Source organism: Ranitomeya imitator, chromosome 3 (genome assembly GCF_032444005.1).
Source record: "Ranitomeya imitator isolate aRanImi1 chromosome 3, aRanImi1.pri, whole genome shotgun sequence".
NCBI classification, from domain to species: Eukaryota; Metazoa; Chordata; class Amphibia; order Anura; family Dendrobatidae; genus Ranitomeya; species Ranitomeya imitator.
In genome coordinates this window covers 438081942-438107754 of record NC_091284.1, presented here as the reverse complement: position 1 = coordinate 438107754, position 25813 = coordinate 438081942, and the positions used below count along the sequence as shown (strand labels likewise).

Sequence of the window (25813 nt, the reverse complement as noted above, 5' to 3'; positions counted from 1 at the left end):
AAATCTGGTTACTTTGGAATTCACTCTGAGCTGTTGGGAGGAGACTAGCTGATATGAACCTTCCCATAAACAGCACACAGGAGTGTATTTATTCCTTAGCATACACACAAAAACAGGAGCATGGAGGACATTAAACAGGTACTGAGCAGTGTAGATATGAATCCAGCTCTGTGGTGAGGTAATTGACTTTTTTGAAAGCTCAGCACCATTTTTCTTTCTCTCTGCCTTTCCCTGTATTCTTACTCTGCTCCGGACACTTCAACCCACTACCCTCTCTGTAGAATATAATAGGAGGTGTAACCCGATATTTCACCGTGATACCAGTCCGTCTTGTCAAGATGAAGTTGAGCTGTTTTTGTTCAGATTGGATTATAAATTCAGGAGACAGGGACCAGAGAAAGAAAAGTCTCATAAATGGAGAAAGAAACCAAATATTCTGATAGGATAAATTACAAAGTTTCTTATATTAGAATATACATGCTCAAGTAAAAAACTGGTTCAATCTCACCCAAGTTGGCTTGTCGTGATCTCAGTGGTATGGACTTGCCTCCTCACCGGATTAGAGATCAGTTACCATTGGTATCATATGATATAATTAAGGGGTTAGGATGTAAATGGGAGCACATATATTGATTACAAACTCCGTGTCGTGCCCCTGCATTGCTGCCGCCCTCACAAGGGCGGTACCCTAGTGTAAAACTATAAATATATTACCCATAGGGTCATGTAGCCACCCCAACTTGTTTCTCCCAACATTTGGAGGGTTCATCAGGGGGTCCTGGAAAGATAGCAATGTCTCACATGAACAGCCACATTTGGTTCATGTAGCCTCAGAAAGAACTGACAAGTGCTTGCCATTTTGCCTATCCTGGGAAAAAAAGGCACCTACGACTGAGATCACGACAAGCCAACTTGGGTGAGATTGAACCAGTTTTTTTTACTTGAGCACGGTTTGGTTTACAAGCACTGGCACCTTATTGTTTTGTATTGTTGTCCTAATGTGTATTGTTAGTATTTTAATATGAAAGTACTAGCTGTAATCTAAATTTATAATCATTTCATTATTTTTTTTAATCTGCACTTTTTAATGAATACTAAATTGTGAATGTAACTGCATTTGTATACATTAATTTATATTTTCGCTCTGTACGTTTTGCTGCTGTAGTGGAGAAATAGATGAAGTTTCTAGAAATGACAAGTAATTATTCACCTGAACAGACATATGCAATAGATCCATTTAGAAGAGATCTGTATACTTCCACAGTATTAAACAGCCTGATGATTTCTTGTGCGCAAGCATTGAACTGCTTTCCTGAAGCAATATAACTGGTATGAGGTGGGGGAGGGGTTGGCCGTAACATTATTCTGTGCACGCGCAATATTCTCTCACATTGGAGCAGATGTGCATGTGACACCGTGATATCTATCACAGTGACATGAAACTCAAGGTGACATTGGACAGAAACAAAACAGCACTGAGCTGTCAGTATACCCAAAGATGATGTGCCTGGAACCTCACCAGCTGTGTCCAAAGTTAAGGCGCCCAGCAGTATTATCCGACAACCACACTTGGAGAATGATAATAATATTTCTCTATCCTGCAGACATTAGCCGGGCCTTGGACATCCTATGATGGCACATTACGTACAGCGTAATCTAGTAGCTTGGATCCCATAGACATTGTATGATAGGACTGGAATCCAGTGCCGAGCCAGTCACAAGCTTTATCATATTCTCGCCAGTTGTATTATCCATGGAATATTGGGTCTTACACCGCTGTCACAAATGAACTGACCTCATAAGGAATGCGCTGATAATACGGGAAGTTTTACTATAATCGGAGTGCGGATTTTATTTGACTCGCCCTCGTAACTGCGCTGATCTAAGCAGTGCTATTGTGCAGCAATCCTTCTGAATCTCTTTGGACATAGTACACTTGGTGATTGCAAGTTTTGTAATTTCACTACAAAGAATGAGATTTCTCAAGACCAAACTCTGCTGGCGTAGTATGCACTAAATTAATTATAAGGCAAGTGCGTATTTTAACTGTTCATGCACCGAAAGCAGAAAATGTACTCCATTAATAGACTTAAAGGGAATCTGTCAGCAGGTTTTTTCTTTGGTCTGATAGCAACATAATGTAGAGACCGAGAGCCTGTTTCCAGCGATGTTTCCCTTACTAAGCTGCTTGGTGCAGTTTTGATAGAATCCCTGTTTTGTCTGATGTAAATGTAGCAGAGCTAAGACTTCTTCTCTGTGTGACTTCTTCTCCGCCCTTCCCCCCCCCCGACTCGCAGCTTCTTATGTACATTGTGAATTCTCCACAAGCTGCCAATCGGCAGTGGGGGCGGGGTTACACAGATTAGCCTGACTGGCCTGCACATGAAATATAGTCCTCTGGCGATAATCTCCTGCTGATAAAACACTGATTACATTGAAACTACAGCACACAACCTAATAAGTGACAAATCCTTGGAATAAGACTCTCTCGGCTCCTACATTATGCTGCTCTCAGATTAAATAGCAAAAAAACCTGCTGACAGATTCCCCTTAAGCACATTTCTACTATAATTTACCCCTGTAATTTTTGTAGTGCAAATTATAGTGAACCTGTTGAGCTGTTCAATTTCATGCCGCGTCTGCCAAGCTTCACACAGGATCCAAAAAATTGGCGGAGCTGGCATAAAACCCCATAAAAATAAAACTCTGTAACACTATGCACTGCACATAAATTTGCAATGTTCCTATCCATGTTTTACTTGATAAATGTTGCCCAAGTCTAAATTCATACTTTTGTTGAATGTTCTGTATTATTGCATTATTTAAGCTCTTTGATTTTCATGTATTTCACATTCAAACATTTTTATGATAATATGGACATGCTTGAGGAGGAGATATTTTGAACAAGTGTGATTATTTCATGGGAATTTGTCCACAGGATTTTAAAGGGACACTGTCACCTGAATTTGGAGGGAACAATCTTCAGCCATGGAGGCGGGGTTTTTGTGTTTTTGATTCACCCTTTCCTTACCCGCTGGCTGCAATATTGGATTGAAGTTCATTCTCTGTCCTCCGTAGTACACGCCTGGGCAAGGTAAGATTGCCTTGTGCAGGCGTGTACTACGGAGGACAGAGAATGAACTTCAATCCAATATTGCAGCCAGCGGGTAAGGAAAGGGTGAATCAAAAACACAAAAACCCCACCTCCATGGCTGAAGATTGTTCCCTCCAAATTCAGGTGACAGTGTCCCTTTAACCCCCCAAACTACTTATATGCGCATATACAGTAGGTCTTTCAAAAACAAGTCCAGCAATGCCTTTACATGACCAGTCCCTTCCTGCATTACTGAAAAATTGGCATTTGACTTAATATAAATTGAGATTGCCACCTTTTGCCTGACTGACGGCCTCTATGCTGTGTGATTTCAGGAGTTGTCACTCAAGCAGAAAGCGGCGGCCCAGGATGTGGAATAGAGCTGGAGTGACAGAGGCTTGAGATCTTCAGTCTCATTTTCATGTTAATTCAAATGCTGATTTTTCAATAATGGCATAATGGACTGGCCATGTACATGTATTACTAGCTACATGTGCACATAAATAGTTGGTGGTGAGGGGTGCAATAATTTTGACAGAATCATCTTAACTGATTGATATATCCATGTTCATTGCTAAACTAAAATTAATGGGAACATTCGATGAGTGGTGTTTTAGGAACCAAACTGATTACTTAGAATCCTTTCTCATAAAACCAATTTAATTTCTTGCTTATGATTTGTATAAGACAAACTTGTGCATCAATTTCAGTTCACCAAGAGAGACTTCTTTTTGTTATATGGCGCCTTACACTTTAAATAAATGTATACATTTTCTCATTTATACCCTAGAATCTCCGCTGTGGTACAACTGGTGTGGTGATCTTTATCCGTGGCAACATGCTGCACGTGGCCTGGTTGGGAGACTCACAGGTGATGCTCGTACGAAGGGGACAAGCTGTGGAATTAATGAAGCCACATAAACCTGACAGAGAGGTGAGGACTATGGAACTAGCACAGTCATCTTTATCTGGAGTGTTCTTTTCATTGGTAAATTGGCAAACGTTTTTTACCAAACGCAGCAAACACAATATGCAGAATTGCATCATTGTATCATTATTTTGGAGCTTAAATTACACCGGTCGACAGGATTTTGCTAAGTAAACTACAGGCACGGTCAGGTTGGCAGTGGTAAACTGATTAAAATGATACCTGGGGTGACAAAATCCATCTTGTAGTCCTTGTGTAATCAGTGTTAGAAGTTTGTCGGTAAGATATGCCCGTGTTCCAGGACGGGACTGTAGGCAGAGTCTTAACTGCCTGCCCCAAGCTAGAGAAGTCAAGGAAAGACCTACCCACAGGCCGCCCCAAAGCACAATCATGTTCTTTATCATAGAGACAGACTGTGCTTCGGGGCGGCCTGCGAGCAGGTCTTTCCTTGGCTTCTCTGGCTTAGAGCAGGAAGATAAGACTCTGCCTACAGTTCCGCCCCAGAGCACGGACATATCATTAACTGCAAACTTCTAACACTGATTACACAAGAACTACAAGATGGATTTCTTCACCCCAGGTATAATTTAATCAGTTTAACAGCACCAACCTGACAGTGCATGTAGTTTACTTAGCAAAATACTGCTGACAGGTTCAAAGCCCTTTCATTGCTTTTAGGTCATAAAGGGATCGACTCTACTGGCTTATCTTTGAAAGGGCTACAGAGCCATATAAATTATTTGGCGGACTTAAAGTTTCAAACAGGTTACATTAATTTCATTACCTAATTGTTTCCTTGATTCATCACTTTTATATGGCTGGATCATTCAAAGCTAACCTTTCTGAATTCCTTGAATGGTTCTGTACTGTTAATATTTTGATTCTGCTACTATTTGGAATTAAAGGACCCCATTGAAAAATATGCAAAAATAGCATTGTTCCTTATTAGTGATTAGAGAGTGTACTAGTTGCTCGGGTTTTCCCGAGCACGCTCCGGGGAGCTCCGAGTATTTGTTAGTGTTTGGAGATTTAGTTTTCATCGCTGCAGCTGAATGATTTACAGCTACTAGCCAGCTTGATTACATGTGGGGATTCCCTAGCAACCAGGCAACCCCCACATGTTCTTAGACTGGCTAGTAGCTGTAAATAATCCAGCTGCTGCGATGAAAACTAAATCTCCGAGCACTAACAAATACTCGGAGATCAAGTCTTGAGTCTTGTGCTCATTTGTACACTTTGAAATTTATGCTGACACTTTGACACTGGAGTACCACCGTTATATAGGTGTGATCAATAAGTTGGAACTTAATTTTGACTTATTTTGCGCTATGCCCCAAAAATTGTACTCCCGACAATTCAACACAGTTCATCGTGAATCATAGACAGGGGCTATTGAACTCAAGACGCTCAGGTACTGGGGCTGCAATTGTCAGTACAACGAGGTCAATTAATTAAGTGTGATATACATACAGAACAGACCAAAAGTTTGGACACACCTTCTCATTTAAAGATTTTTCTGTATTTTCAGGACTATAAAAATTGTACATTCACACTGAAGGCATCAAAACTATGAATTAACACATGTGGAATTATATACTTAACAAAAAAGTGTGAAACAACTGAAATTGTCTTATATTCTAGGTTCTTCAAAGTAGCCACCTTTTGCTTTGATGACTGCTTTGCACATTCTTGGCATTCTCCTGATGAGTGTCAAGAATTAGTCACCGGGAATGGTCTTCCAACAATCTTGAAGGAGTTCCCAGAGATGCTTAGCACTTGTTGGCCCTTTTGCCTTCACTCTGCGGTCCAGCTCACCCCAAACCATCTCGATTGGGTTCAGGTCTGGTGACTGTGGAGGCCAGGTCATCTGGCATAGCACCCCATCACTCTCCTTCTTGGTCAAATAGCCCTTACACAGCCTGGAGGTGTGTTTGGGGTCATTGTCCTGTTGAAAGATAAATGATGGTCCAACTAAACGCAAACCGGATGGAATAGCATGCCGCTGCAAGATGCTGTGGTAGCCATGCTGGTTCAGTATGCCTTCAATTTTGAATAAATCCCCAAGAGTGTCACCAGCAAAGCACCCCCACACCATCACACCTCCTCCTCCATGCTTCACCGATAGAACCAGGCAGGTAGAATCCATCCGTTCACCTTTTCTGCGTCGCACAAAGACACGGCGGTTGGAACCAAAGATCTCAAATTTGGACTCATCAGAACAAAGCACAGATTTCCACTGGTCTAATGTCCATTCCTTGTGTTCTTTAGCCCAAACAAGTCTCTTCTGCTTGTTGCCTGTCCTTAGCAGTGGTTTCCTAGCCGCTATTTTACCATGAAGGCCTGCTGCACAAAGTCTCCTCTTAACAGTTGTTGTTAATCTGTGATTTCTGAGGCTGGTGACTCGGATAAACTTATCCTCAGAAGCAGAGGTGACTCTTGGTCTTCCATTCCTGGGGCGGTCCTCATGTGAGCCAGTTTCTTTGTAGCGGTTGATGGTTTTTGCCACTGCACTTGAGGACACTTTAAAAGTTTTCCCAATTTTTCGTACTGACTGACCTTCATTTCTTAAAGTAATGGTGGCTACTTGTTTTTCTTTATTTAGTTGCTTTTTCTTGCCATAATACAAATTCTAACAGTCTATGCAGTAGGACTATCAACTGTGTATCCACCAGACTTCTGCACAACACAACTGATGGTTCCAACCCCATTTATAAGGCAAGAAATCCCACTTATTAAACCTGACAGGGCACACCTGTGAAGTGAAAACCATTCCCGGTGACTAGCTCTTGAAGCTCATCAAGAGAATGCCAAAAGTGTGCAAATCAGTCATTAAAGCAAAAGGTGGCTACTTTGAAGAACCTAGAATATAAAACATAATTTCAGTTGTTTCACACTTTTTTGTTAAGTATATACCGTAATTCCACATGTGTCAATTCATAGTTTTGATGCCCTCAGTGTGAATGTACAATTTTCATAGTCATGAAAATACAGAAAAATCTTTAAATCTTTAAGGTGCGTCCAAACTTTCGGTCTGTACAGTATATGTGCAAATTTATAAATCACTATTTAGATCCTTCTATGTGACAATTGATATTGGTGGTCAACAAGGACCGCAATGTAATACTGACTGCATATCGCCAGCCACAGCAATTTATTTACATGTTGCTGTTTAACGTGGGTGTTGATACATGACCTAGTATTTGGTGCTATTATATTTCCACATATGTGGCCTATTACAATCATGGAACCTACACACTTACTTAAACACAAGAAATAAGTCACAATTGTATGATATAGAAAAGCACATTTTATTTTTTTATTTATGCATATGGAATATTTTTGGACATAGTGCAATATAAGTGAAATTAAGTTCCAGCAATATTGATCACACATATATGATGGAACTCCAGTGTCAAAGTCTCAGCATAAATTACAAAGTGTGAACATAATCTTAAGACTCATATAAATATATCTTGGCTTATGTAGTGGTGCAGATTACAAGTGAATTAAATATAAATTGTACCACCATTGGAACAAATACGTGTAACATTCATTATCCTACGGTGAATATTCCATATTTCTCCTCCCCTTTGTTACTATTTGTTCCTCCCATAACACAAGCTGGTCTATATTTTTATATAAGGAACATTATTTTTTGCAAAATTGTAGCGTTTACATTGTAACTTGCAGCTGGGGATAGAAGTGGATACTTAGCGCCAGTGCACATCTTTAATTAAAATAGCATTGTACTCACAACATGGTGAAACTTCTTAGATAATTAATTTAGAACAGTGCTTCTCAAAATGTGAGATGGACCTTACCAGTGAGGGGACCCCCAGTTGTTGGTGAGGTGCAGATGGGAGGCAGTATTCACCAAACCTGTTGAGTATCCTGTTTTTTACGGATAGCCGGTCATTGTTTGTTTGACCTGTCCAGTGATTTCGATTTTATTATTCGCACTCATTGTTTGCCTGTTTTTGTACTTGATTATTAATAAAGTGGTATATACATTTGTACATTTTTCTAAACTACCTCTATGGCAAATAGCATTTTATTGAGTACAATATGGTTACATCTGGGAGTTATAGGCTCTTTTATCTTCTATGATTTTCATATTGCTCTTCTAAGAGTATCTCCTATGAATATGGTCTTTTCATATTATTGGTTCTGGTATGTTTACATAACACAAGTTGGTCTATATTTTTATATAAGGAACATTATTTTTTTGCAACGTTGTGGAGTTTAGAACAGTGCTTCTCAAAATGTGAGATGGACCTTACCAGTGAGGGGACCCCTAGTTGGTGAGGTGCAGATGGGAGGCAGTATTCACCAAACTGAACATAAGCTGCATCGGCAAGTTTGGGTTTAGTAACTTATTTTGTGCTTATTGTGATGTTATAAAGTTCAGAAGACAGTCACTTTCACCATTAAAGGCTCGCTCACACTAGCGTATAAATCGGACAAGTGAAATCCGATAAAAAAGTCAGATTGCATTCAGACCAATGTTATTTAATGAGGCAGAGCAGACCTGCATATTTTTTCTCAGCTGTATTCGGCGTGAGAAAAAAATTGCAGCATGCTGCGATTCCACTCTGAAATCAGTACGGTGTGATGAAAAAAAAATCACATGCCATGCAGACCAAAAGTATAACATCCGTTTTTGTAAAAAAAAAAAAAAAAATGGATTGCGTACAGACAGCACATGGATGACAAGTGAGAGAAAGTCATCCCACTATCCTGGATAAGACTGTGACAAATGTATTTATTTTTTATGCGCCAGTGTGATCGAACCCTAATAGTGAGGGCCTGACCACATCTTGGTGTGGTGAGGTCCACATTTTGATTCTTTTGGCAAGACACTAGAAGAAAAAGTGTTAGACTCCTTAATGTAGACCATGGCATTGAAAACTATTTTTGGGCCTCACCAGCAGTCTATGCCAAAAAAGGAACATGTGGACTACCACTAGTGCCAGCAACAATATCTACCATGTCAGCCACAATGTCCTTAGTCATCACAAGACTCGAGTACAATGGACTCCTACTGAATCACCCTAACTGTAGCTATTTGGGCAGAATATCTTCTTGGATGAGACGCTATATGACTTTTGCCGGGACAGATCTGTCATGTTCCAAAATGATGAGTCTTTGATGTTGGCTTTAGGACAATTGAGTGGCAGTATGTCCTCATCTAGAATTAGTTGACCTCTCTAGTGAGATTGTGTAACAGTTTTAGAAGCACTGATTTAGGCATTGATGTTCCGTATGTATTATGTCTGCTTATATAGAGCCATCATATTGTGCAGTATCATCAAAGTCATCAGCAATTTTTACAATCTAAATTTCCTATTGGTATATCTTTAAAGTGTGAGAACACACCAGAGTATCCCAAGGAACCCAATGGAAACTCAATGCAATTGTCTTCGGTGGGATTTGAATCCAGGACCCTAGCGCTACAAAGAAACAGGGTTAACCACTGAGCTGCCTTATATTGCCTCCTCTGTATCTCTTCTGTGCTGCTTATTTCCTACATCAGAAAGTTGTTCTAGCAGTAAGATGTTACTTCAGATGGGTGCCATCCGCCCAAAAATGGTCAGAACAGGAGAAAATAAGATAAATGCTAGTTCTTCCCAACATGGCAGCACTGTTACATTACACTGTTGCAATTCACATGGTGCACTTACTTTAAATCCATACTGAACATAACATATGTTGGGCTGTATCGTTGATCCATGTTCACATAAGCGTATTTCATGGTGCATATACGGGCCGCAATGCCTGGACTGGCCTCTGGTTTCCCAGCCCAAATTTTCGCCTCATATGTGTCGATTAGGCAAGGGTTACACAACTGTATGTTTTCCATCTGAGAAAATCACTTTGATTATGCTAATCATACCTTCAACGGAGTGTGATCTGATTTTCTCGGATGTGGAGAGTAAAAAGAAAAATTCTCCTTTCTGTCAGTCCGTGAAAATCTACACTCCGATGTTTTCCTTGAACCCATAGACATGAAAGGGCGAGTGTCCTTATCAGAGGAAAATTGTGCATGCTGCGATTTCTTTCCTCGGAATACCTGACCCAAGGAGAACAATCGGACATGTGCACGGCCTCATTGACTAAGGCCAGGTTCACATTGCATTAGCAGCAGCCCGTTCAGCACATACGCTAACGGGCTGCTGTTAGCGCAAGTGCTAACGTTTACATCGCGCTAGCGCAGATAGAGCACCTGCTAGCTCTATCTGCGCTAGCAGTGACGGACCCGGAAACGCTGCAGCCCACGTCTCAGGGTCCATCACTCAATGACGACACATCCTTAGCGCACGCCCATTGTGGGCGTGCGCTAGCGATGCGTCCGACATTGCAGTCAATGGCGGCCGTAACGGACTACGTTACACCGCGTTTTTGCCGCGGTGTAACATAGTCCTTCTTACGGACTGCCTGGACACAGTGTGAACCCGGCCTAACCTGGCTGCGAGTGCTATCTGTCAGAATGACTGACAGCAGTCGTTCGAGGTACACGGATGTCTGCACGAGCCCTGAACAGGCTGGAGCATGAAATACGCTTGTGTGGACCCGTCCTTACTTTAGCTTTCTATGTCAAATTGTTGCAGTGGTTTTATATAGCTCTCCGATCACTCTTGTTTGATATCAATAAGATGTTAAACCTTTCATCACCCGACAAACCTTGTGGATTTTTTTTTTATATATATATAGGATGAAAAACATCGTATTGAGGCCCTTGGAGGATGCGTGGTCTGGTTTGGTGCATGGAGAGTTAATGGAAGCCTGTCTGTTTCTAGAGCTATTGGTAGGAGATTGACTTTAATTAATTCTTTCCTCTTTTCTTTGTCTCCTTATGGTCCTCATTTTAATTAAGTGTTTGATGATCTCAGACATACAGAACTCTAAAGAAACATGAAACAGAAGATAAATTATACTGGGAAATCGAAATTCATCTCACCTAGGATGCAATTAAATTGTTGGAGCCCTAGACTCTATTAACTAAACTGAATAATGGATTTGAGACTCGTGCTAACGTTCTGGCCTGTACCTCCTCTACTGTATGTGCCAGATAAGAAGACATATTACTATACATATATCAGCACAAGTGTGCAAGCTCTTATTTCTGTAGCCCCCATGCACATTAGACTAATGTCAGCTGCATTCGCCGATATCGACTGGTTCACTGACGGTCTAATGTTATGGTGGTGACCTGCTGATTGTCAGGGGAGATGTCATGTCCGATTTTGGACTGCTGATCTCATTGTTCTCCCAGAGATAAGCCACCAATAGAGATGTCTGTCGTCAGCTTTCCTATAGATAACAGGAGCGCTTGGCCAAGCAAGCACTTCTGTGTATGGGAGAAACGGCCAAGATGGCTGTTGGCTGTACGATTGGTCAAAGCATCATTAGGCTGGCGGCCAAGTAGGTCTGGTACAGTTAATATGATGAATATATAAGAAGCTGTGTTAGGTTTTTTCAACTTCCAATAGAACAGAATTTTTTCCACATTAGTTTAAGCACAGTGGGTAACAGTATATTATTTTCCTATTAAATGCCATGGGGTCGGGATTGCTTACACCATTCCAGCGGCAGACACCACCAGTGGAGGGCCCCTGGGCAAAAACATGTGTGACCAAAGCTGTTTATTGCTTTGGAAGGGGAAATGGCCCCCCCTTATCCATTAAGCCCCTGTTTGGCTGCACTGGTTGCAACAATGATATGTCTGCCCCTGCACCAGTCTATCACACTAAAATGGTGTCATCTAAAAATTGATATTTGATGCTAAATTCATATGAATAAATCTTCTTACCACTTTTCCAATTTTTTGGCATTGTTCAGTAGTGTATGTAATATTCCCCCAAAGTTTTACTCTGGATTTTGGCATAATTATGAAGTCTCCAGATCTGACGTAAAAAAAACAAACAAACAAACAAAAAACTAGACATATGATGTATTTCTACTAACTCCAGTAAACATGCTCCCAAGGGGAGAAAAGTGCAGAACACCACTGCCCATTTAACAAACTGTAGTGACGAATCATGGTGGGGACTGATTGGTGGCTGCAGATTAGGATTTTTACATACTAGAATTGTATAATATTACATAGTCCTCTACAATAATCTATGTAATAATGCAGAAGCGATTCATTTATGAAGCCTTTTGATGATGAAATAATAAAAATCTAGTATAACACACACAAATGTTTTTTTTTTTTTTTTTTTTTTTTTAAATATGGTCAAAAGTATTGGGGCACTTACATACTTCACCTACTGGAGCACTTATGACCTCCCGTTCTTAATTCATAGGTATCAGTATGGATTTGGCTCTCTCTTTGCAGTTTCTAGTCTTCTGAGAAGGCTTTCTACGAGATTTTGGAAGGTGTATGTGTGAATTTTTACTCATTCATGCCAAATAACATTTGTGACATTAGACACTAATGTTGAATGAGAGGTCCTGGCTCACAATTTATATTGTAGTTTATCTCAAAGATTTTTAATTGGGTCAAATTTAGGACTTTGTGCCAGCCAACTGTTTTACACCAAACTCCCCCAACCACGCCTTCATGGACCTTGCTTTGTGCACATACTGGAGCAGGAAATACATTCCGCAAACTGTTCCCATTAAGTTAGATGCATATAATTGTTCAAAATGTATTGAAACCCAAAATATTATCATTCCTCTACAAAACTTCATAGTTGGTACAATGCTGTCAGGCAGTTAACATTTTCCTGTAATTTTCCAAATCCAATCTTGTCCATGAGAAAGCCATATAGAGAAGTATGATTTGTTACCCCACTTTTCACAATCCACTGGCAGTGATCTTTACACGGCTCCATCTGACTTTTCGCATTGTGCTTGGTGATATAAGGTTTGCATGCAAAAGCTTGGAGATAGAAACGCATGACATGGAGCTACTGGCTCACAGATTTTGTGCTGATGTTAATGCCATGGGGTCCCACATGCTCAAAAATCCAACCGTTTTGGATAAACTTAAATAATGAACAACATTTTTGTTGATTAAATGTTGAAAGATCCAGTAAATTGCTGTAAGGAAAATTACATTAAAGAGAAACAAGACTTAGCAATTCACCTAATATAGAAACCAGAAACTGCAAAAATATGATTTGATAATTGTGATTATAGCGTTTAGTAGGGCAGAAAGCACCAATATTGTTACCGTAATGAGAAAAACTAAGTAATAACTGGTCCTCAAAAGGACTTAAAATTAGCTGTATCCAATCTCAGATACACAGAAACACATGACAAATTGCACTTGCTATTATTTTTATCATAAAAACTAGGCCACAATGCAGAGGCAGTGTGTATAAAATTAGGTACACTGTCAATGTCCAAAATCTGTCTCCTCCATACATCCAAACTACAGTAATCTTCCAATATATTCCCTTTCGTAATTTTCGATCATCACAAGGTCTGCTTCTCACCCTTGTGCATTCTTCACCTAGGATTTTTCCCAAGCATACCCCATTCTCTGTAATTCAGTGCCTGTTCAAATGTTTTCCATAATTGAAATCTTCAGACGCAACCTGGAAGCCCATGCCTTCAGAAAAGCCTGCAATAATCCCGCTGCCACTGGAGCTGCTGCAATCCCTGACCTACGTTCTCCTTCTCTATCTTGTAGATTGTAAGCTCTTGAGGAAAGGGTCCTCTCCTTTTCTGTATCGGTTTGTCACTGTGAGTTTGGTCACTGTATCTTATATATGCATTTTGTATGGAAACCCTCTTCACATGTACAGTACCATAGAACAATGGTGTTTTAAAATGAGTAATAATAATAATGCTTCCATAGGAATTAAGAAGGTAAGTAATAGTCATGTGCTGCTTTTCAAATGCCCTTGATTAACTATTCATCAGTAAGTGTGACACCTATATTAAAGCAGAAGTTTTGGTGGTTTGCTGGTCTGGAGAATTCATGGATATTTTAATCCAATGCCATAGAGGACAGACCTCAGTAATAATGTCATAGAAGCAATAGTTGCTGCCTGTTAATCTGCAATGAGTTATAAGACAATTTCCAAACAATTTGGAGTCCATCATTCTACCGTGAGAAAGAGTATTCAAAAGTGGAAAACTTATAAGACATTTGACAATTTTCCCAGTAATTGACGTACCAGAAAATTCTCCCTAAGATCAGGCCATGCAATGGTCACTGAAATTGCAAAAAACCTAAGAGGTACTGTTCAGACTCTAAACCGCTCCGTTAGCATGTTAAATGTTCAAATTCATGACCGCATAAGTAGAAAAAAACTCAGCAAGTAAGGCTTGTTTGGATAGGGATGCCAGGAGAAAGCCTCTTCTTTCTAAAAAGAGTATGGCAGCATGGATAAAGTGTGCAAAGTTGCATCTGAACAAACCACAAGACTTCTGCTTTGAACAAATGAAGCCAAAATGGTGATGTTTGGTTGTATTGTCTTGCGCCATGTTTGGTGAAAAAAATATAGCATATGGCATACCAACCGTCAAGCACATTGATGGATGAGTGATGATTTGGGCTTGTTTTGCATCCTTAGGACCGGGGCACCGTTGAGTCATTAAATTGACCATGAACTCCTCTGTATACCAAAGTATTCTAGGGTTAAATTTGAGGCCATCTATTAAAAAGCTAGACCCAATGACCCAAAACAGACTGCAACAGCAAACCAGGAGTTTTTTAAGGCAAAGAAGTGGAATATTCTGCTATAGCTGAGTCAATCACCATATTTCAACCCCATCGACCATTCATTTCACATCCTTCAGCCGCAGTAAAAGCGGCAAAGCATCACAAAGGAGGAAACCCAGTGTTTGGTGATGTCCATGGCTTCCTGACTTCAGGCAGTCATTACTTGCAAAGGATTCTCTACAAAGTATTAAATATGAACATTTTATTTATAGTAAATTTAATTTGTCCAATTACTTTTGAGCCCATGAAATGATGAGGTTTTGTAGAAAAATTATTGCACCTCCTAAACGTTCACAGGATATTGTTGTTCAATCTCTTTAATTAAACCTGAAAGTCTACACTTCAATTACATCTCAATTGTTTCATTTTAACTAAAATAGTGGCATGCAGATCTCAAATCACCAAGATTCGGTGACTATCAAAATATTTCTGGGCCTAACTGTATATGAACATGTTGCTCTTTCAAGACAAATTCAGCAATACCTTTACATGGCCAGTTCTTTTCTCCTCTACTGAGAAATCAGCATTTTAATTAACATATGAGTGAGGCTGAAGTGCTTGTGGCGCCTGGAAGCCCATCCCAAGCCTCTGTCATTCTGGCTCTTTTCCCAACCCAGTTTTTCCTTCTGCTTGACTTGCTTATTTTATCAATTCAAATGCTGATTTCTCGGTGATAGAAGGACAGACTTGCCTTTGATAGAGATGCATGGACATTTATATACTAGACTAGATGGTGGCCCGATTCAACGCATCGGGTATTCTAGAATATGCATGTCCACGTAGTATATTGCCCAGCGACGTAGTATATTGCCCAGTCACGCAGTATATTGCCCAGCGATGTAGTATATTGCCCAGTCACGTAGTATATTGCCCAGTCACGTAGTATATTGCCCAGTCACATAGTATATTGCCCAGCCACGTAGAATATTACCCAGCGACGTAGTATATTGCCCAGCGATGTAGTATATTGCCCAGCCACGTAGTATATTGCCCAGCCACGTATTGCCCAGCCACATAGTATATAGCACAGCCCAAGTAGTACGGTATATTGCCCAGTCACGTAGTATATTGTCCAGCCACATAGTATATAGCAGAGCCACGTAGTATATTTCCCAGTCACGTAGTATATTGGCCAGCACAGAGCCACGTAGTATAGAGACTTAAAAAAACAAAACAAAACATATACTCACCTATAGCCCGTTGAAGTCCTGCTATACTTGCCATCCGCCGCCTTTCCCACTCCTCGCCACGCTCCCTGGACCGCTCCATGGCAAGCGGCAGCTTGCGGTCCCAGGTCTGGTGTGAGCAGGACCTATGATGACGTTGCGGCATAGGCAGCATCAATAGTAAATAGTTGGGGACACACAGGGTTAATAGCAGCGTTACACCGCGGGCCGTTACAGCTGCCATTAACCCTGTGTGAGTGGTGAGCGGAGGGGATTACGGAGCGGGCGCCGGGCAGTGAGTGCAGGGGAGTAGGGGAGGGACTAATCGGACTGTGCCCGTCGCTGATTGGTCGCGGCAGCCATGACAGGCAGCTGCCGAGACCAATCAGCGAATGAATAACTGTGACAGAAGGACAGACGGAAGTGACCCTTAGACAATTATGTATATAGATGGTGGGCCGATTCTAACGCATCGGGTATTCTAGAATATGTATGTATGTATATAGCAGCCACATGGTATATAGGAGCCATCTAGTATATAGCAGACAAATATGATGTGGCCTGTGCTATATACTATGTGGCTGCTATATACAAACATACATACATATTGTAGAATACCCGATGCGTTAATACAGGCCACGCAATATATAACAGTGGCCACGCAGTATATAACAGCCCAAACAGTATATAACACAGCCCAAACAGTATATAACACAGCCCACGTACTATATAACACAGCCCACGCAGTATATAGCAGCCACGCAGGCGACGTAGTATATAACACAGGCCACGCAGTATATAACACTGGCCACGTAATATATAGCACAGCACATGCAGTATATAACACTGGCCAGGTAGTGTATAGCAGCCACTTGGTATATTATACAGCCCACGCAGTATATAACACTGGCCACGTAATATATAACAGCCCACGCAGTATATAATACTGGCCACGTAATATATAGCACAGCACATGCAGTATATAACACTGGCCAGGTAGTGTATAGCAGCCACTTGGTATATTACACAGCCCACGCAGTATATAACACTGGCCACGTAATATATAACAGCCCATGCAGTATATAATACTGGCCACGTAATATATAGCACAGCACATGCAGTATATAACACTGGCCAGGTAGTGTATAGCAGCCACGTGGTATATTACACAGCCCACGCAGTATATAACACTGGCCACGTAATATATAACAGCCCACGCAGTATATAATACTGGCCACGTAATATATAGCACAGCACATGCAGTATATAATACTGGCCAGGTAGTATATAGCAGCCACGCGGTATATTACACAGCCCACGTAGTATATAGGAGTGTGGGACCGCTAAGTCTTCTGGGTAATTTCGCAATGCATCTCTGGGAACGGAAGATGGCGGAGGCCGCACGTGGCTCGGCGGACTATAGAAGGTGAGTATAGCAGGTTTTTTTTGTTTTTTTTTATTATTTATAACATTTATTAACATTACATCTTTTTACTCTTGATGCTGCATAGGCAGCATCAATAGTAAAAGGTTGGGGACACACAGGGTTAATAGCAGCGGTTACGGAGTGCGTTACCCGCGGCATAACGTGGTCCGTTACCGCTGGCATTAACCCTGTGTGAGCTGTGACTGGAGAGGAGTATGCGGGCGCCGGGCACTGACTGCGGTGACTGGAGGGGAGCATGCGGGCGCTGGGCACTGACTGCGGTGACTGGAGGGGAGCATGCGGGCGCCGGGCACTTACTGCGGTGACTGGAGGGGGAGCATGCGGGCGCCGGACACTGACTACGGTGACTAGAGGGGAGCATGTGGGCACCGGGCACTGACTGCGGTGACTGGAGGGGGAGCATGCGGGCGCCGGGCACTGACTGCAGGGGAGTAGAGAGGGACTAATCGTACTGTGCCCGTCCCTGATTGGTCGCGGCAGCCATGACAGGCAGCTGGCGAGACCAATCAGCGACGCGGGATTTCCGTTACGGAAGTTGCAGACAGAAAGACGGAAGTACCCCTTTGACCCCCAAAAATCTATATAAATAATTGTCTATCATGCTGACACATTCCCTTTTAAGCAACCTTGTAAAAAAGAGTTAGTCAAAATTCCTCCAGATGTAAAAGACTGATAAAGTTATTTCGATGGTGATTACTGCAAATTATTACTGCTAAATGAGGTTTTAGAAGATATTAACTCATAAAGAGTCCTTTCCTTTTCACTCACTGCATCTGCCTTTTGGCCCAGTTTTTCTTAGATAAATAATGACATGGTGTTATTTGTAATGTGTTGTTCTTCATCTATGGTTGTATTTACATGATTTTAAGAGATTCTAAGATCTAGATGTTTTCTTGCTATATCCTGATACGTAAAATCGTAGAATTAAAAAAGGGTGTACTTAGTTCTTTTGCATGAGTCTGTGTAATATGGCATGACTTTAGACACTTGCCGGGTACACTTCATTTTTTCAAGACTATACATTGATTTGTTTTTTGATACATTGAAAAAAGTGTGTGTGTGTGTGTGTGTAAATATATATATATATATATATATAGATAGATAGATATACACACAGTGCCTTGCAAAAGTATTCGCCCCCCTGGAACTTTTCAATCTTTTCCCACATATCATGCTGCAAACATAAAGATACCAAATGTAGATTTTTGGTGAAGAATCAACAAGTGGAACAGAATTGTGAAGTTGAACGAAATTTATTGGTTATTTTAAATTTTTGTGGAAATTCAAAAACTGAAAAGTGGAGCGTGCAATATTATTCGACCACTTTACTTTCAGTGCAGCAAACTCGCTCCAGAAGTTCATTGTGGATCTCTTAATGATCCAATGTTGTCCTAAATGCCTAAGGGTATGTGCACACACTGCGGATTTTGCTGCGGCTCCGCAGCAGTTTTGATGCTGCGGATTCGCAGCAGTTTTCCCTGCGTTTACAGTACCATGTAACCCTATGGAAAACAAAATCCGCGATGCACATGCTGCGGAAAAAAACGCGCGGAAACATAGCGTTGTTTATTCCGCAGCATGTCAATTCTTTGTGCGGATTTCGCAGTGGTTTACACCTGCTCCATAATAGGAATCCGCAGGTGTAAAACAGCATGTGAAATGCGCACAAAAACCGCAAAGAAACCACGGTAAATCCATGGTAATTCCGCCGGTAATCCGTAGTGCGGTTTACCTTCGGATTTACCAAAATCAGTCCAGAAAAATCTGCATGACTTTCCGCAACGTGTTTACGTAGTCTGATGGTGATAAATATAATCCACATGTGTAATCAAGTCTCCGTATAAATGCACCTGCACTGTGATAGTCTCAGGGTTCTGTTTGAAGCACAGAGAGCATCATGAAGACCAAGGAGCACAACAGGCAGGCCTGTGATACTGTTGTGGAGAAGTTTAAAGCCGGATTTGGATACAGAATGATTTCCAAAACTTTAAACATCCAAAGGAGCACTGTGCAAGCGATCATATTGAAATGGAAGGAGCATCATATCACTGCAAATCTACCATAATACAAGAGACGATAGTATTCTGCTACAGATGGATCTGGATAAGTTGGAAACTTGGGCTGAAAGGTGGCAGATGAGGTTTAACAATGATAAATGTAAGGTTATACACATGGGAAGAAGGAATCAATATCACCATTACACACTGAACGGGAAACCACTGGGTAAATCTGACAGGGAGAAGGACTTGGGGATCCTAGTTAATGATAAACTTACCTGGAGCAGCCAGTGCCAGGCAGCAGCTGCCAAGGCAAACAGGATCATGGGGTGCATTAAAAGAGGTCTGGATACACATGATGAGAGCATTATACTGCCTCTGTACAAATCCCTAGTTAGACCGCACATGGAGTACTGTGTCCAGTTTTGGGCACCGGTGCTCAGGAAGGATATAATGGAACTAGAGAGAGTACAAAGGAGGGCAACAAAATTAATAAAGGGGATGAGAGAACTACAATACCCAGATAGATTAGCGAAATTAGGATTATTTAGTCTAGAAAAAAGACGACTGAGGGGCGATCTAATAACCATGTATAAGTATATAAGGGGACAATACAAATATCTCGCTGAGGATCTGTTTATACCAAGGAAGGTGACGGGCACAAGGGGGCATTCTTTGCGTCTGGAGGAGAGAAGGTTTTTCCACCAACATAGAAGAGGATTCTTTACTGTTAGGGCAGTGAGAATCTGGAATTGCTTGCCTGAGGAGGTGGTGATGGCGAACTCAGTCGAGGGGTTCAAGAGAGGCCTGGATGTCTTCCTGGAGCAGAACAATATTGTATCATACAATTATTAGGTTCTGTAGAAGGACGTAGATCTGGGGATTTATTATGATGGAATATAGGCTGAACTGGATGGACAAATGTCTTTTTTCGGCCTTACTATGTTACCAAGACCAGGCCATCCCTCTAAATTTCCTCTCAAATAAGGAGAAGACTGTTGAGAGATGCAGCCAAGAGGCCCATGATCACTCTGGATGAACTGCAGAGATCTACAGCTGAGGTGGGACAGTCTGTCCATAGGACAACAATAATAATAATAATCTTTATTTATATAGCGCCAACATATTCCGCAGCGCTTTACAGTTTAACAGTTTCAAACACACAAGTCATAAGTAACAATGTTAACAATACAATAATTAAAGCAAAAATAAGACGACCCTGCTCGTGAGAGCTTACAATCTACAATGAGGTGGGGGAGATGCAAGTACAGGTGTGTATTTACAATGATGTATTTACAATCATGGTCCAGCCATCTTCAGGGGTTGGGGAATAGATGGGGATAATGAATGGGCTACACACACACACAAACATAAAATGACTTTGATTAGTGAACGTGATAGGCCGCTCTGAACAAATGTGTTTTGAGCGAGCGCCTAAAACTATGCAAATTATGGATGGTCCTAATATCTTGGGGGTAGCGATCAGTTACAATCAGGTACAATCAGTTGTACACTGCACAAATCTGGTCTTTATGGAAGAGTGGCAAACAGAAAGCCATTTCTCAAAGATATCCATAAAAAGCGTTGTTTAAAAAGTTTGCAACAAGCCACCTGGGAGACACACCAAACATGTGGAAGAAGGTGCTCTGGTCAGATGTAACCAAAATAAAACTTTTTGGCAACAATACCAAACGATATGTTTGGCTTAAAGGCAACACAGCTCATAACCCTGAACACACCATCCCCACTGTCATACATGGTGGTGGCAGCATCATGGTTTGGGCCTGCTTTTCTTCACTTGGACGGAGATTTGTCATCCAACAAGACAATGATCCCAAACATAAAGCAAAATCTACAAAGGAATGGTTCACAAATAAACGTATCCAGGTGTTAGAATGACCAAGTCAAAGTCCAGACCTCAATCCAATCGAGAATCTGTGGAAAGAGCTGAAAACTGCTGTTCACAAATGATCTCCATCAAACTTCACTGAGCTCGAGCTGTTTGCCAAGGAAGAATGGGCAAAAATTTCAGTGTCTCAATGTACAAAACTGATAGAGACATACCCCAAGCGACTTGCAGCTGTAATCGCAGCAAAAGGTGGCGAAACAAAGTATTAAGTTAAAGGGGCCGAATAATATTGCACACCCCACTTTTCAGTTTTTGAATTTCCACAAAAATGTAAAATAACCAATAAATTTTGTTCAAGTTCACAATTGTGTTCCACTTGTTGTTGATTCTTCACCAAAAATTTACATTTGGTATCTTTATATTTGAAGCATGATATGTGGGAAAAGGTTGAAAAGTTCCAGGGAGCCGAATACTTTTGCAAGGCACTGTATATTATACAGTTGATAACAGAAGTGTACATACACTATAGAAAAAGACACATATGCATGTTTTTCTCAATATCTGACATGAAATCAGAAAAAACATATCCCGTTTTAGGTCAATTAGGATTACCATAATTGTTAATATTTGCCAGATGTCAGAATAATAAGAGAGAGAGAATTTAAGGAATTTTTATTACCGTATATACTCGAGTATAAGCCGAGATTTTCAGCCCACTTTTTTGGGCTGAAAGTCCCCCTCTCGACTTATACTCGAATCATACCCAGGGGTCGGCAGGGGAGGGGGAGCGGAGCTGTGTAATAATACTCACCTGCTCCTGGCACGGTCCCTGGACGTCTGTTCCCCGGCGCTGACAGCTTCTTCCTGTAGTGAGCGGTCACATGGTACCGCTCATTACAGTAATGAATATGGACCTGACTCCACTTCCATAGGGATGGAGCCGCATATTCATTACTGTAATGAGTGGTACCATGTGAGTATAACACAGTGCGCTATATTCACCTGCTTCCCATTCCACCGTCTTCCGCACCCTCTGCAGTGGCTCAGGTCAGAGGGCGTGGTGACGCGAGTAGTGCGGAGGACGCTGAAGACACAGCGGCGGTGGAACGAAGGACAGGTGAATATAGCAAGTGCCAGGGGCCTGAGAGGTATGTGATTTTTGATTTTTTTTTTTTTTTTACAGCAACAGCATATGGGGCAAATATCTTTATGGAGCATCTTATGGGGCCATGTGCAGCGATATATGGGGCAATCATCTGTATATAATATGGGGCAATTATGTGTATATAATAATTATATATAATTATGTTATCCTAATTAACATAAAACGGGAAAGGTTTATTCTGATTTCATGCCAGACATTGAGAAAAACATGCACATGTGTCTTTTTATATAGTATATGTAAACTTCGGGTTTCAATTAAGTGTGTGTGTGTGTATGTATGTATATATATATATATATATATATATATATATATACACACACATACATACATACATACATACACACTTAATTGAAACCCGAAGTTTACATATACTATATAAAAAGACACATGTGCATGTTTTTCTCAATGTCTGGCACGAAATATATATATATATATATACACATATACATACATACATACACACACACAATATTCCCTAGAAAATATTTAAAAAGTTATCTAATAGCCTATATTTCTAAGAAGTGATTGAATTTGTTTAGAATTTATTCTGTTTTCCTTGTCACACAGGGGATGCTGAACACAAGCCATATATTTGCGGTGATGCAGACTCTACTTCCTTGGTCCTCGATGGTTCTGAAGATTATCTAATTCTTGCTTGTGATGGTTTTTATGATACAGTAAACCCAGATGAGGCTGTGAAGGTTGTATCTGACCACCTGAAGGAAAATAATGGAGACAGCAGCATGGTTGCGCATAAACTGGTGGCATCTGCTCGTGATGCTGGCTCCAGTGATAACATCACAGTCATTGTGGTATTTCTAAAGGACCTTAATCCAACAACCAATACAAGCCAAGACAATAACCAAGCTGAAAATTCTTATGACGGAGGACAGGACGATAACGGAGATGACAAGGAAAATCAAGGAGATTGCAAAGGATCATGGCCTCTTCATCAGTGCTCTGCCCCAGCTGATCTAGGAGGTTATGATGGGAGAGATTCTTTCACAGACAGAACTAGTTTGAATCTTGGTCCTGAAGTGCAGGTTCTAGAAAAACAAGACTATTTAGACCCTTTGCACGGAGGAGGTGGCAAACCATATAGTGCCAAATGTTTGCCATGGTCCCAAGTATCCAGAGCTAGCTCACCAAAGAGAGCCAAAGGAAGCAAAGAATCTGTAAGAAAGGCATCTTTAGAAAGTCAACCTGCTTGTGTAGAGAAAGAGTGGGATGAAAGTATATCTAGAAATAAAGGCTTGGGATATATGAATATCTTAATGCCCAGAAAGGAGAGCTTACACTGCCCTCTGGAATTAAAGGATGAATGTTTGAAAGGAGTCATGAATGATCCAACATGTGCATCTCCTGTACGTTTCCGAAAGAGGAAAGGTGGGACTAAAGTCAAGCCAAACTTTCCAAAGCTCCTATCTTCCCAAAATCCTTTTCACAAAGCACGGTCCACTTTATCAGTGCCAGTGCAAAGCATTGGCAAACGTAGGATTTCAGTACATTGTCCTGTAGCTTCTAGGAAAACTAATCTTAGAGGTCATTTGATGACTAGAGCATTGTTAAAAGAGAGCAACTGTATAGCATTGGTCGACATGCATAGGATCTACCAAGCGTAAAAGGAAAGCTGACCTCCCCAGTGTGTTATATCTGTAGTGCTCCAGTGAATTAGGTTAGATAGACCCAAACTTTAATGGAATCCTCTTCCTCTCCTAGTGTATTGCTCTCACCCAAGTAGTGCAGTGTGTACTCTATTAACATACAGATGGACATTCCCATAGACGTCACAAATATCAGCTTGACTTTAATAATGGAAGACATAAGATTTCCTTTTTCACAAGTAGAGGATGAAGGACAATGTAGGTTGTATTAACCAGTGTGCAATGTCCCTTGCTGTAAGTTCATGATTAGGAGATATATGTACCTTTTTATGAAATCCACAATGTAAGCGCTGTCAAATGCAGTGCAAACTGTCAACCCTTACCCAAGATGTCTTGTGTGTCCGTGTGTCTCACAAGGTTTTTTATTCACAATTCTCGTGGTTTTGTGATCCTGGCCTTTATCTAAAAAGGTTACTATGTCAAATGATGCAGCTTACAGATCCTTCTCGAGGTTTTAACATTCACCGACAACGACATTGATTCAGAGCAGTCATTATTAGATCAGTGTTAAACAAAAGGAGCCAGGTAATTATGGAAAGAGTGTTATGGCCTCAATTATGAATTGGCGCCCTGAGTAACTCTCTACTGGAAATACTATTGCAACTGTATATTTACCTCTTAAGTATTCTTTCTACACAAAGGCTTAGAGAATATTACAAGTTATTTTTATAGTTTTCGATAGATGTCACACTTTATAATGGCAATAAGGCACTGCTGGAGTACAGTGAGATACAGCCAATTTTGAAGGAATCCTGCGGATTAGCTGACCTCTACAGCATGAAGAACTCAGGTATTAAGGCGATAAATCAATATCATCACTATACAAACCATCCCATCTGTTAAATAGAAGTTCACAATCCACTTTTCATTACCCCGTAAAGGTGGGATTAGCCATAAGAAATCCGATCCAAGTGCAGCTTCACGCGTCTCTCATTTCCCAGTACAATAGGAGGACATTTACTCACATGAGCGTTCGCATCCAAACTATCATATTTAATCAAACAAAGAAATAGGGTTATTACTGTGTTAGCTCATCATGTATATTTAATTATACAGCACAGCATGTTCCTTTCCGTATGGGTTCATTGACCTTCAGGCTGCCTTAATATCATGCATCATGTTTCCTTTAAAAAAAAAAAACAAAGTGTAATATAAATTTTGCAAAGGTGTGCTTTACATGAAGATGGCTAAAGCAAGAATGGTGTTTCTCAGTTAAGAAACTCATTTAACCCCAAACCTCATCTTTATGCTCCATTTATAACATTGTGCAACAGAATGTGCATCTCCATACTTTAGACTCACACAATGTTCAATTGTAATTCAATTTTAAATGAATAAAAGCATTAAAAATGCTACGTTGACGATCCAATACACCATATGACTACGTATCCACAGTACTCCAATATTATCTGTAAACTCTTTCTCTTATAGGCGAGAGCAAAGGCTTTGTCCCCAAAACTCCAAGGGGTCTTTAGCATTGATACATCATCTTGGTTTTTCAATACAGGAAACGTCAGCACAAGTTATTTGATGGAACAGGTACTCTAGTATGTTTTTTAACTCAACGGGAGGTTTGTCAGTCAAAGCACACTTGTGTTTTTTGATATTTAGCAGTATCACCCTCTGGCTTCAGTGTTAGATTTTCCCAAATGTTTCAGGTATTTCCCTACAAATTGCATATATCACCCATCTATAGACTAGGTGATGGATATCTGATTAGGAGGGTTCCCACCAATGATTAGAATTGGGGTCAAGTTCTTTCACACTGCATATTTGCAATGAAGATGTGATTGGTGTGGTGGCTCGCATGCTCGGCCATTCAAAG

General features: G+C 40.8%; 1 protein-coding gene across 1 annotated transcript in view; it reads left to right on the top strand.

Annotated features, from left to right (window-relative positions):
• PPM1E (protein phosphatase, Mg2+/Mn2+ dependent 1E) overlaps positions 1-25342 on the top strand; it is a 314700-nt gene extending 289358 nt beyond the window's left edge. Inside the window, exons 5-7 of the mRNA XM_069757344.1 lie at positions 3885-4028; positions 10734-10827; positions 22892-25342. Coding sequence (XP_069613445.1) covers positions 3885-4028; positions 10734-10827; positions 22892-23946 — 1293 coding nt within the window. The 3' untranslated portion in view covers positions 23947-25342. The remainder of the gene's footprint in view (positions 1-3884; positions 4029-10733; positions 10828-22891) is intronic.
• The last annotated feature ends 471 nt before the right edge of the window (positions 25343-25813 follow it).